The sequence below is a fragment of the Gorilla gorilla genome, chromosome 13 (assembly GCF_029281585.2).
Source record: "Gorilla gorilla gorilla isolate KB3781 chromosome 13, NHGRI_mGorGor1-v2.1_pri, whole genome shotgun sequence".
NCBI classification, from domain to species: Eukaryota; Metazoa; Chordata; class Mammalia; order Primates; family Hominidae; genus Gorilla; species Gorilla gorilla.
In genome coordinates this window covers 62,526,341-62,540,007 of record NC_073237.2, presented here as the reverse complement: position 1 = coordinate 62,540,007, position 13,667 = coordinate 62,526,341, and the positions used below count along the sequence as shown (strand labels likewise).

General features: G+C 39.2%; 1 protein-coding gene across 11 annotated transcripts in view; it reads left to right on the top strand.

The window, feature by feature from the left end:
• Nucleotides 1-13,667, top strand: part of SMARCA2 (SWI/SNF related BAF chromatin remodeling complex subunit ATPase 2) — a 213,165-nt gene that overhangs the window by 112,873 nt on the left and 86,625 nt on the right. For all 11 annotated transcript variants that reach the window (XM_055351083.2, XM_055351086.2, XM_031014359.3 and 8 more), the window contains 4 exons: nucleotides 3,294-3,401; nucleotides 4,017-4,103; nucleotides 8,210-8,256; nucleotides 10,628-10,794. In XM_055351083.2, coding sequence (XP_055207058.1) covers nucleotides 3,294-3,401; nucleotides 4,017-4,103; nucleotides 8,210-8,256; nucleotides 10,628-10,794 — 409 coding nt within the window. The remainder of the gene's footprint in view (nucleotides 1-3,293; nucleotides 3,402-4,016; nucleotides 4,104-8,209; nucleotides 8,257-10,627; nucleotides 10,795-13,667) is intronic.

Below are 13,667 nucleotides of genomic sequence, written 5' to 3'. Positions count from 1 at the left end.
ATTGACACTGGTACCTATGTGGTAGGTACGTATGTGTGTCTGAAAGCGAGTCATGTGCTGGGAGTACACTGTGTAGGTTATCCCAGGGGAAGCGTGAGAGTGGGTTTCCACCACAGGGAGCATCTGATAGTCCTTTCATCCTTGCTGCCTGGTTCATTTACTTTCTGCCAATGGTGAGGCATTATCGGTTTCCCCGTGCCCAGATAAGGAGATTTAGTATGATCTGATTTTAACTAAACTAACACCCCTGGTCCCCAGAAGGGCTTAAAAGGATTCTGCAAAGGAGTGCAGGTTGAAATCACATAAGCATAGATGAACAACGGGAAAAAGGCCATCCTGTCTCTTTTCCCATTCCTAGTATTGGTTTTCAAAAGCCACATCATGGTACATGGGCTGGAGTTGACCAAAAATATTAGATATCATCAAATTGGCAGCTTTAAATAGGAATATAAATCAACTTCCTTTAACATTGACCCATGCCCTGAAAGTAACTCATATCTTGAGACATTAATATTAGTGCATGCATATAGTAATTCATAAATAAATATGTAGATATATATTGGGAAAATGAGCTTTAGCATGTCTTCTTGTTTTTCTTCTCCATTATCAAAAAAGCTTACTGACAAACTTCTTTGAGAGAAATGAAAGGGAAATTGGCTTTGGCTGATAGTGTGATTGGAAAAGATCTTAAAAAGGGCCCTCAAGGTAGAGTAGAGTTAGAAAGGAGCCTTAAGACTAAGTAAGGACATCCCAGGCCTGGAGAAAAGTACAAAAACAAACCAAGTGGCATGGAGTTGTTTGAGAAGGCTCTGGGAGCAAACATAAAATATAGTTGTGAAGCTTATGTGAATTTTGATCATGTGTATTAAATACCCTAATTGTGTGAGGAAAGAGACTCTGTCTTCTAAGAGCAGCCATCAGGTCCTTGAGAGCTGCTTGCCTCTCTGCTGACTTGACCTCGTTGAGAATGCTTGGCATCCCTGTCTCCATGGTATCACCATGCATGCCTCCTGCTTTCCAAACTCCTTCACCTCCAGCCCTTAGCAGTTGCTGACTGATAGGAAGGTGCTTGAGTGTTCTTTCCTGAATTCTGGATCTGCCTTCCCCAAATGCACAAGCATCAGCCATGCCTTCCACATTCAGGAAGGTTTGATCAAGCCAGCAGGGAGGTGCAGGTGAAGGTGAACCTCAGGCAGAGCTAGGAAGCCTGAAAATCTCCTTAGTCGTCCTAACATGGGGCTTAAAAGAGTGGATTCTATTTCAAATCCTAACTGTGCCATTCAGTAGCTATATCTTTGGGCCTGTAGCTAAACCTCTGTGGTGCTCAGATTCCTAATCTATAAAATGAGAAGGCTAAATGTGGCTATCCCAGTAGAGCTCTTTTGTGTATTAAATGAGAGAAGGCACAGAAAGCACTTTGCACAGGGCCTTTTCTATGGAAAGAGCCCAGTAATATTAGTCCTTGATGTCGTTTTACCATTATACTTGTTAAAGTCTAAAGTTGTTCAGCGTTTTTCTTTACCCTTATCAAATGTCATTATGAGTTAACAGCTCTTGAAAAAGTAGAAGCCTGGGGTAATCATTTCACAATGTTTATGTATATCAAAATATCACAGACATACCTTAAATATACACAATATGTATTTGTATATATTATACCTTTATAAAATATTATACCTTGATACAATTATACCTCAGTACAGCTGAAAAAATTAGGATTTTTTTTTTTTTTTTTGAGACAGAGTCTCGCTCCGTCACCCAGGCTGGAGTGCAGTGGCGTGATCTCAGCTCACTGCAACCTCCGCCTCCCGGGTTCCAGCGATTCTCCTGCCTCAGCCTCCTGAGTAGCTGGGATTACAGGCGCACACCACCATGCCTGGCTAATTTTTGTATTTTTAGTAGAGATGAGGTTTCATTATATTGGTCAGGCTAGTCTGGAACTCCTGACCTCGTGATTCGCCCGCCTCGGCCTCCCAAAGTGCTGGGACTGCAGGCATGAACCACCACACCTGGCCAAATTATAGAAAATTTTCATAAAAAAAAAAAAGGAGAAGTACTTTAAACATATAACATGATCAGTTATCTAAAACACAAAGCCTGTATTAAATGCATACTTATTTATTAATCTTGGAGATTTTTCTTTCACCTGGCCAAGAAGGTCATTAAAAACTAAAGCATGTTTTTGGAGGGTTGCTTACACTTCTCAACTTTTCTGTAAAAGAGCGGGCTTTTCTCTAATCTCATTTGATGCATCAAAATGTGTGGCCAAAAACTATTAATTGTGGTTCCATTTGGTCTGACAGATTCCTTCTAAAGCAACAATTGAATGAATATTCAAGTTCTCTGTGACCTCTTCTCCCTGGCCCTCAGAGCTGCAAATAATGTGATCATTTTACATCAGTTTATTAAACATTAGTCAGCTTGCTGATTTATTTTTAATCACATTCTGCATATTTCTAGGCATTAATCTGATGTTTATTATGAGAATTGCACATTTGTATTATTGGGATTCTTTTTTAAATAAAGAAAAACAATGGTAGGAAATAAGGCAGATTTTATGTATTAGGAGTATGATAAAGTATGCAGATGTGTGATAAACCATGGGCATGTGAATTCCCCTTAACTTTTTAAAATTGGATTTTGATGGTATTTCAACTGGAAGCACAGGAGGCCTTGTCCTCCTTTAGATGACCATAAAGTAGTGTCCAATTGTGGATTAATTTCTCTCTTCCACCTGTTCTCACTATGTTGTATCCTGCCATTTCTCAAGAGTAGAAGTTAATGGCAGTCACCCTAGGGATGTTATAAATCTCACTTTAAGACTAGTATTAGAGATACCACATGTGACCATTTAAAAATGTTTCACAAAGAAAATCACAAGATATTTGCCAGTCACTGCTTTTCCTAAAACCGTTCTGTTCATAGGAAAGGAAGTATAATTGGGAAGTGAAGGAAATGCTAAAAATATCCCATATTGAACATTTTTGAATTTAAACAGTTTGTAAGCCATTCTCTCTCTCAAATTTGGAACCAAGTCAAGAAATTTCAGAAAACATGACCCTAGCATCAATTACATATAACCTTTAGAAGGCCCCCCCCGTCATAATGGTACCTTTAACAATGATGACTCTGGTCTCTTCTAACACCCCCATCTCACCCCGCACTCCGTGAATCCAAGAAAGAGAAAGAGAGACACCTTTGTGCTTCCAGGAGTGACAGTGACTCAGCAGTCTTCTTAGAACAGGCGCCTTCTCCTTCCTGCTCTTGCCTACTTACTGTTCTCTTTTCTGCAGGTGGAATATGTGATCAAGTGTGACATGTCAGCTCTGCAGAAGATTCTGTATCGCCATATGCAAGCCAAGGGGATCCTTCTCACAGATGGTTCTGAGAAAGATAAGAAGGTACGTTGCGAAAGATGATGCAACTCAAGGTGCTGTGGTATGTCTTCTCATGGCTGTGACGTTGAATATTCACAGGAAGCATCCCTGCTAATGCTGATTTGTTAAAGTAAATCACTGGACCTCCTTTGAGCTATTATAGCTGCCAAAGATAATCTCTTCACCTCTTAGCTGCATTGGGGCAGGAAGAAAGAAGGAATATGTTCATATTACCAAAATAGTTAGCTCTGCTTATGTCAATTTTGCAGCAAATATATTCTGCGTAAGTGTGGGGTGGCATTTTAGAAGGTTTTAAAATCCAGTTTCACTCCCTGGGCATCTGTTCTGTGCTTCTGTGTTCCGGAGTCCTATGGAATAGACAGTCATGTCGCAAAGCCATCGACTGGACATAATCCTTCAAGGTTCACTTTTTTTGTAGGATAAGTTAATCACAAGAAAGACATTATATCTAACTCAGGAACTGCTATATAATTAAAGAAGCTTTGAACCACAAGGTGTGTAGGTGACTGAAAAAACCTATGGTCCTTTGTCCTTTGTATAAGAAGCCCAGTGTGAAGGATCTGAAATGTCTGACCAGTTAATAATTAGTTCTATTTTTCCCTTTCCACTGATTCTTAGGGGAAAGGAGGTGCTAAGACACTTATGAACACTATTATGCAGTTGAGAAAAATCTGCAACCACCCATATATGTTTCAGCACATTGAGGTAAGTCTGTATTGTGTGTTTTGAGCCTGATTGTGCTAATCATACTAATGCTAGTTAAAAAAAACAAACAAACAAACAGAAAAAAAAAACCAAAATAGATTTAAAACATGTTGGTGGAAGTTGAGATGACATGATCTGATAGCTCGACAAGCAGAATTAACAAACATGAGTATTCTGGTTATGGGTTCTCATTGGCACCAAGCATTTGAGCATCTGGAATTTTATAACCAAGAGTTTAAAGTGGAGAGAAAATGCTATAAGCAGTGGCTCACTTGTGTGGGTTTGGGTAAGTACTGTGAATTACCTTGTTATACTAGGAGCTCTGAAATTGAAGATAATGATAAATACATTCAGCTTCCTCAAAAGAATGCTGTGAAAAATATTAAAATAATGTATTTATGACTTCTAAAGAGAAAGATTTTCTTTAAATATTTTCTTTGTAAAAGACACTGGCTTTAGTCTGTTACTTTGATTTATATTTTTCCTTTCTTGTTTCTGTCATGATGATGTAAATCCAGGCTTTCATCCTGATGCTCAGGTCTCTAGAAAGCTATTTTGCAGGGAGAGGACATTTTCTGCCATGTTCACTCCATGTGAATAAGTTTCCTAAATTGACAGTGTTTCACCCCAGTCGGCACAATTGACTGGAGCAGGAATGAAAAGGAGCCACAATTGTATTCCTCATTTGTCATTGCTGCTGCTGAGGCAAATGGTCCTGGTGGCAATTATTTGCCAGGGTAGTGCCTACTTGCTACTGCAAAATGGGCAGGAGACATAGAGAACATCACTGCAGGGCTCCAGTGTCTGCACCAATTTATTTTAAAAAATACATAGAAACTTCTGGAAAGTTAAAACTTAATCACAGTATAAAAATTGAGTTGGAGCACTCTTCTTTTCGAATATTCTTTTTTGTCCCTTATTTTTGGCAGTTGTACATGTCAGGTCAGAGTGTTCATTGCACACCATATCCACATGTCAGAGTTCTTTCCTAGCTGTGCTGGATAATTGGAAAGATTTCTGACATTGCTATTCAAGGAGTCCATAGGAGAAAGTATCCATAGACACTGGGGAGTGTACCCATAGACATAGGAGAGAGTGTGTGGGCATAGAGGAGAATATCCATAGACACAGGGGAAAGTACCTACATATTGAAGTAAAATGACAACAGCAACAACACTTTAAAAATCTCATGGCTGGGTGCGGTGGCTCACCCCTGTAATTTGGGAGGCCGAGGCAGAAAGATCACCTGAGGTCAGGAGTTCGAGACCAGCCTGGCCAACATGGTGAAACCCCGTCTAAAACTACAAAACTACAAAAATTAGCTGGGTGTCGTGGCAGGCACCTGTAATCCTAGCTATTCAGGAGGCTTAGGAAAGAGAATTGCTTGAACCCGGGAGGTGGAGGTTGCAGTGAACCGAGATCGCGCCATTGTACTCCAGCCTGAGTGACAACAGCGAAACTCGGTCTCAAAAAAAAAAAAAAAAAGTCACAGTTATTTACATGTATTGTTGAAGGGGAATGCAATGGCCAATAATGAGTTCATATCCACCAGGTCACTTTGTAACTGTGAACTGGGGTAAGTCACTCAGATTCTTCATGTTGTAATGTGCTTGATTTGTAAACAGGGGTAATAATAGATTATAATACTGGCAGGAGGACCAGCTTTTAAACAATAACATGTGAAGCATCTTGTAAACTGGTGATGTGTTATATCAGATTTAAGGTACCAATGAATTGGTGATGGGTGTATGTTGGGTTTAGAGGAGCTGGAAAAAAGTCTAATGATGAAACTGTCTGGGATTTTGTTAGTCTAACCTGTTACCCACTGTCCCATTTTTTCTGAAAACAATTTTAAGACATGTATGGTAATCTATGGGGGCCTTTGGGGACTTAGGAATTTTGAGGATTAAGCATCAATCTTACTTCGTTTTGGTTATCATAAAAGAAATGACCCCTTGAGCCATGCTGGGCTAAGTAGGGAAGGAAGGGAGATGATGCCTTCTGTCCTCCAGCTTCAGTTTGGAGGGTGGGAAAGGATAGAGGAAGAGGGGGAATCATGAAGGAAGCGAAGTTTAAGGTGCATGCCCTTCAGTACCTACATATTGACATTTTAAGTAGCAGTTGGTAGAAAGCCAGACTCTGATTTGCGATTTTTTTTCCTAGAAACAAGAGATCCACAGTTATTGGCAAATCTATTGACAGCTATGGAACAGAGATGGTGTGTGAATTTGCCTTTGTTGTGTTTCGTTTGCCACACACCCTTTGTTCATACTAAATCCTGCCAGATGCTGAGCCTCAAAATGGGTCTCACTGCCTCCCTGGGGACCTTAAACTCAAGAAATGGAAACAGTATTTTTAACATGATGCTGTTACCTAATCTCCAACAGCATCCATTGACCCCTCTCTTTGGTTTTGACAATCCTGCTTGGAGACAGGGATGGAGCCTAATGGAGACCATGGGCTTGGTTCTAGGGGATGGAGTTGAGGTATTGGCCACAGTCCATCCTGTTAATTTTGCCACAGGGCTGGAGCCTACCATAGATCATGAGCATATTTGAGAGTACTGTTGAGCCCAGAGGGAAAGATCTGGTTCCCTGGGAGGAAAAGCTGCAGGGATCCAGGGAGGAGGGAAAGCAGAAAAGGGAGACAGCCGGTGGCTGATGTGAAGGTGTAACGTGCTCTCCATTCCCACAGATGGTTGCCATTCCCATAAAGTCAGAATGGAGAAATGCATGGAGAACAGTCATTTCTTATAAAGTCAGAATGGAGAAATGCGTGGAAAACAGTATTTCTTTCTGTGAATCAGAAAGGACAGAGTTATGTGATTACGTTCTGTATTCTGAAAACAGAAGCTGGACACTTGAGGGGTGCTGTACATCTAGGACCTTATTTGTAATAGAGGAAAGCACAGTATAGAAGAGACATTAGGATTTCACCTAACTGGCCAGGTGTGGTGGCTCATCCAGTAAGCCTAGCACTTTGGGAGGAAAAGGAGGGCAGGTCACTTGAGGTAAAGAGTTCAAGACCAGCCTGGCCAATGTGGCGAAACCCTGTTTCTACTAAAAATACAGAAAATTAGCCAGGCATAGTGGCACATGCTGTAGTCCCAGCTATTCAGGAGTCTGAGGCAGGAGAATTGCTTGAACCTGGGAGGCAGAGGTTTGCAATGAGCTGAGACTGCGCCACTGCACTCCAGCCTGGGCAACAGAGTGAGACTCTGTCTCAAAAAAAAAAAAAAAAAAAAAAAGAAAAGAAAAGATTTCGCCGAACTAAGAATTATAATGTATTATATAATCACAATTATTTTTATTGCTGAATTTTTCCACAATACATATTGTATTAGTCCAGTTTCATGCTGCTGATAAAGACATACCTGAGACTGGGTAATTTGTAAAGAAAAAGAGGTTTAATGGACTCACAGTTCCACATGGTTGGGGAGGCCTCACAATCATGGCAGAAGGTGAAAGGAACATCTTACATGGTGGCAGACAAGAGAGAATGTGAGCCAAGTGAAAAGGGAAACCCCTTACAAAGCCACCAGATCTCGTGAGACTTATTCACAACCATGAGAACGGCATGAGGGAAACCTTCCTCATGATTCAGTTGTCTCCCCCAGGGTCCCACCCACAACACATGGGAATTATAGGAGCTACAATTCAAGATGAGATTTGAGTAGGGACACAGCCAAACCCTATCACATATATTTATATATACATATTAATTCTGATTTGCTTGTTTTTGTGCTCTTCTAGTCTAGACTCTGTATTCCTTGAGTTCAGATCCACCCTAGAGGGTGGATCTCCAGAAATAACTATTGGCTCCGCTATGGGCCAGTGGGTGCTCAGTGACTGTGTGATGGGTAAAGTAACCCTGTTATCTGAGAGTCTAGAGACTGGAAGAAAGTCACAGGATACTTTTCTGGTGGAACAAAAGTCTGCATGCAATATACTGAATTTCTGGTTCATTATGTATGTAAGTTTTTTGCTTAGTCATTAATTATTTTGTTTTAACTATAGAAATAGGTAGGATAACCTCACTAAAAGAGTAATCATTAAGTTAATAATTACATTTTTTAAAATCATTCTTTCTATCTCTCTCTTTTAAAGGAATCCTTTGCTGAACACCTAGGCTATTCAAATGGGGTCATCAATGGGTAAATCTCAAAATTTTTTTTTCTTTTAAAAAAAATGTTGTTGGCCTTACATAAACTCCTCTCTACAGTGTTTCCTCTTGTGCAAATACTTACTTCCAGCCCTCTAAGTGCTCTTCAGTGGAGAAGTTAACCAAAACAGTATCAGCATTCTCTTTTACTTTACTGGCATAAATTATTACTTGCCTTAAGCAAGTGGCTATTCAAAGGACATAGATCTTATTTAATAGACTTAATAGTATCCTAGTGTTCTAAAAATGTTGTTGAAGCTTCAAAAGTTTGTTATTTATAACCAAAAGTATAGCTTGGGCTTGAAGAGAATTTATCTTATTAAATTTCACATTGACATTTGACATTAATGTACATGAGAAGAAATCTCTCATCTGCTGTAAATGTTTACAGTTTTATAGTCATTTGTTAGAGTGTGGTCTGTGTAAGAAATGTTTTTCATTAACAATGGATGTTAAAGAGAATCTTGACTTGCAACAACAAAAATGAACACTGCATTAACAGAAAGTGTGTGTGTGTGTGTGTGTGTGTGTGTGTGTTGCAAATTTGAAAAATTTATTATTAGGATGTAGTCATCATTTTTGGATCCCAAGGGCAGACAGTTTCACTGGGCTAAGAACTAGGAACTATAATCTATCCTGAAGCAGTGCTGCTAAGCTTTCCCTACCTCTCCTTGCCTCTCTCTTCTCTGGGTTCTGTGGTTACTCCTGCTCCCATCAGCTTGGCCAGGGTTGCATGGTGAAAACACAGCTATAGGGTATTTGGAGAACAGTTCTCAGAGTGGAGGATGGATGTCGGGAAGACATACGTTTGAAAATGTGTCTGTTAGAAATAACATATCCTGTGTCATAAAATCAACTACCAGATGATACATTTCAGTACTATAGATTACATGTGCACTGGCAAGTTTTCCAAACAGTATCACCTAAAATTCAGTTTTAATTGTATAACACAGCCCTGTTGATAAAAGAAAAAAATGGGTGAACTGTAGAGGGAAAAGGCCCTGCTTTAGCCTTTCTCCATATCACAGCGTCTTCTGCATCTCATACTCCCAACGTGTTTTTGACTTGTACTTGTATAGTAACCCAAGACTCTTGTCCTCCCCCAGTCCATTCTTACATGACGTCCATAGTGATCTTATAAAAAGGTACGCCAGACCTCATCACTCCCCTGCCTAAAACCCATTGATGACTTTTCATTGCACTGAAAATGAAAATGTTCAGTGTAGCTCATAGAGCCCTACAGAATCTGTTCCTAGTCCCATCCTCCACCTCTCTGTCTTCATCTCCCAGTATTCTCTCCTCACTTCTGTTTAAGCCATGCTCACTGTTTTTGTTTTTTTTTTTTAATTTCTCAAATCCTTCTGTCTCCTTTACCCCTCAGGACCTTTATGCGTGCTCTTTCCTCTCCCTGGAATCTCCTCCTCTCCACCCCAGTGCCCCCATTCTTCACCTGGATGCCTTTTTACTCATTATTTCAGGTTTTAGCTAAAATGTTATCTCTTCAGGGAGGTCACCTCTGACACTCTAAACCAGTGGTTGGCAAACTTTTATCTGTAAAGATCCAGATTGTAAATATTTTCACCTTTGTGGGCCATAAAGTGTCTGCCACACCTGCTCAGCGTAGCCTCTGTAGCATGAAAGCAGCCAGACAATAGAGATGAGTGAGTGTGGCTGTGTTCTGATACAACCTTATTTGTAAAAACAGACAGCAGACTGGGCCAAAGGTTGCCAAACTCTGCTCCAATCTAAAGAAGGCATCACATGTTGCTGTGAGTTTTCTCATTGGAACTTGTTATTTTAATAGTATTTATTACAATTTGTAATTATCCATTTAGTAAAATGAGACTCTGTTTTGCTTATTATTATATACATGGCTAGCACTGTTCTTGGTACATAGTAGGTGATCAATAAGTATTTAGATGAATCTTAAGTGCCCTGAATTAAAAATTTAAAAAGTTATATACAGAATAAGGAGAAATTTACAGAAACATGGCATATACGTGTGTGTGTACGTGTGTGTGTGTGTGAGAGAGAGAGAGAGAGAGAGGGCGAGGAGAAAGAATAAGTTGAGAGAAAGATTGAAAGTATTAAGAACATGAAAGTGGTTCCTTTTCTTTCTAGAACCTGTCATCATACCTAGTATATGCAATGCACTTTTCATGGGTTTTATATGAATATATTTTCTTTTTCTGCTAAATATTCTCATTGCTTTGGAGTTCATATTCATTCATTCATTCATTTCACAGTTACTTATTGAATGTTTACAGTGTACAAAGGACTATATGAAAAGCAAAGCAATGCTGGATTTTTCAAGAAGACAGAAGTAATACTGTCTTCTTGTTTTTGCATTTTTTTGGGTTCAGGGCTGAACTGTATCGGGCCTCAGGAAAGTTTGAGCTACTTGATCGTATTCTGCCAAAATTGAGAGCGACTAATCACCGAGTGCTGCTTTTCTGCCAGATGACATCTCTCATGACCATCATGGAGGATTATTTTGCTTTTCGGAACTTCCTTTACCTACGCCTTGATGGTAAGTGCATAAGGCATTAGGCTCAGAAGCCATACTACTGAAAATGAAGGGATAATGGGCACTTAGATCCAATCTCAGCCAAAAAGAAGGGGTAAAATTGAAGAATTGACCAGAAGCATCGGGAGCAGTTTTTCTAGATAGCAATTTTTTGCATCCTTAAGCTTTAAATAAGCTGACCTCATTTGTGCAGCTGCATAGCCCACAAATAAACCAACACAAATGAGTTTAGAGTCACTTATGAGTACCTAAATAAAATAAAATTAAACTAAATTAAAATTTTAAAATCTTCCTTGCTCTTAAAATTGTTACCTATGTGCCAAAGATATAGAATACATTGACACACCTTTAACTTTTTCAGTTAAGGCATATTTTAAGGGGATAAAGGCTATGTCACTTTTCTTTGTAACAATACAATCATTCATTTAAGATTATATTTATCATTAAAGCCCCTCTCTTCCTAAATAAGACGTATCCACATGTTATATTGTTAAGAGACATGACTTCATTGTTTCCTGGATTTTGCAAGCTATGTAAAATATTTGCCTGGTTTTAAGAGTGAAATTTAAATACCATGTCCTAAAAATTAGTAAGAAAAAATATTAATGGAAGCAAATATGATTTTAGGGATAATCCCTAAATTATTTTACGATTTGGATATCAGCCATAATATATTAGAGGTTGAAAGTATCAGCATTTATACACAATGGAAGGGCATAAATATGGCATTCAAAGAGTGGTAAGTAGGAATAGAAGTTAATTTACAGTCAGGATGCTATTTAATCCCTGGGTAGAAAAGAGGATACTGCTAATACCAGTATTTATCTAATGCAGTATAACTATTGTTAAATGGGAAACTTAAGGTTTATGTTTCATTAAAAGACTTTATTTTCAATCCAACATTTTGTTTCCCTTTTTCCCTTAATTGAACGTAATTGGATAGATACCAAACTCAGACTTGCCGTATGTTCTCTGACTTAAGGTTTTAGGTGAATTCTCTTTATGGTCTGCCTCTTAGGGTACTATTAATTAATTTTCAAATTAATTATAACATTTGACAAACTTGATTTTTTTTTTATTTTATTTTGTTTTTATTGAGACAGAGTCTCACTCTGTCACCCAGGCTGGAATGCAGTGGCGTGATCTCAGCTTACTGCAACTTCTGCCACCCGGGTTCAGGTGATTCTCCTGCCTCAGCCTCCCGAGTAGCTGGGATTACAGGCATGTGCCACCACGCCTGGCTAATTTTTTTTTTGTATTTTTTAGTAAAGATGGGGTTTCACCATGTTGCCCAGGCCGGTCTTGAACTCCTGACCTCAAGTGATCCACCTGCCTCGGCCTCCCAAAGTGCTGGGATTACAGGCATGAAACTTGATTATTTAAACCCCTTTACCTCTCCCCTCCAAGTTACGTAACGAATGAATGGTTACGTAAATGTCAATTTTTAGTTCACAAATACAGTCCTATTAGGCACAGTTTTTCTCTGTTGGCAAATTTCCTTTATTGTCTCTTCTCCTTTGACTGGATCCCCGCCTCCGGAAAGGGGAAAATTCAGCACTCTTCTTTCAAAAGACAAACTGTCCTTTACCTGCTGCTCAAGTGAGGGGCTGTGGGGTTGTGGGGCTGTATTTTCCCCTGAACTGACAGCCCCACACAGGTGTCCTGCGTAACTATCACTTGCTACTTTGTGGCATTTCATTTCCAATCTCAGGTCTCTGAGGACTGCTTCTTTGGAATATTTGCATCTATCAAACTGGTAAGAAGTGACTTCCTGGAAACAAATTGCTTTCATGTTTTCTTGTCAGCCTGAGAGGTTCTCTTTAATAGTTTATTGGCTGCTGTCCTTTTGTTAGTAATAGTCACAACAGCTAACATGTATGGAACACCGCTCTGTGGGACTCTGGGCCAAGCATTTCATGTGCATTATTAATTTGATTTTCTCAATAAATAAGCTACTGTTATCCCTGTCCACCAGTGTGCCATTATGATGCCCATTTAAGGATGAGAAAACAAAGGCATATGGTGAAACCAGGTTCTAACTTGGATCTCTTTGATTCCAAATTAGCTCAGTTTTAGCAGATCCAGAGAAGTATACCCCATCTCTGAAAATACAGGCTTCTTCTCTAGCTACAACATTGTAAGAATGATTTTGAACTTATTTAAAATTTTCAATTGACTAATTGCAAACCACCATGCACTAGAGATACAGGATGGATGAACTATTCACTGTTCCTGCTCTCAGAGTCCTTACCATTAGGTGGAAGGAGACAGACAAGCAAATTGCCTAACATGTTACAGATGGAATTGAAAAGGCATCTTTCCGTAAGAAACAGCAGCCGTTCCTTTTAAGGGTGGACGGAACTAATGGACAAACAATCAATATACACACAGATAAGTTAGTACACACACTTCCAGCTGAACCCCCTTCTGTCCGCCATCCCACCACCCAATTATTAAAATGACTTCAAATTTTCATTGCTGAATTTGATGTCTCAGATTTTGACTTTAGGGGAAAAAAATCACTTGATGAGAGCTAAGCAGAAATTTTCTGCAAAGATTATGGTTGCATGAATAGATTTAGCTAATACTCCATATAGTTTTTGTTTTTACTGGAAATGATTTTTGAGTGAGAGCAAGTGGTGAGGTTTTATCCCAGAAGACAACACTTTCTAAAAGCAGGTGAAACTAAGTTAAAATTAGTCATCATGAAAGTCTGACAGTGTGTTCCTTCTGGTAAATTCTGTAATTTTCAACACAGTTGCCCTATTAATTGTATGCTTATAATTGGTTATGTATCAAAGTCTGAAAGACCATGAAACTGATGTTAGTACTGAGCACGTTAAATCTTGTGCCACTTGCAAGGAGTGTCTGCCTTT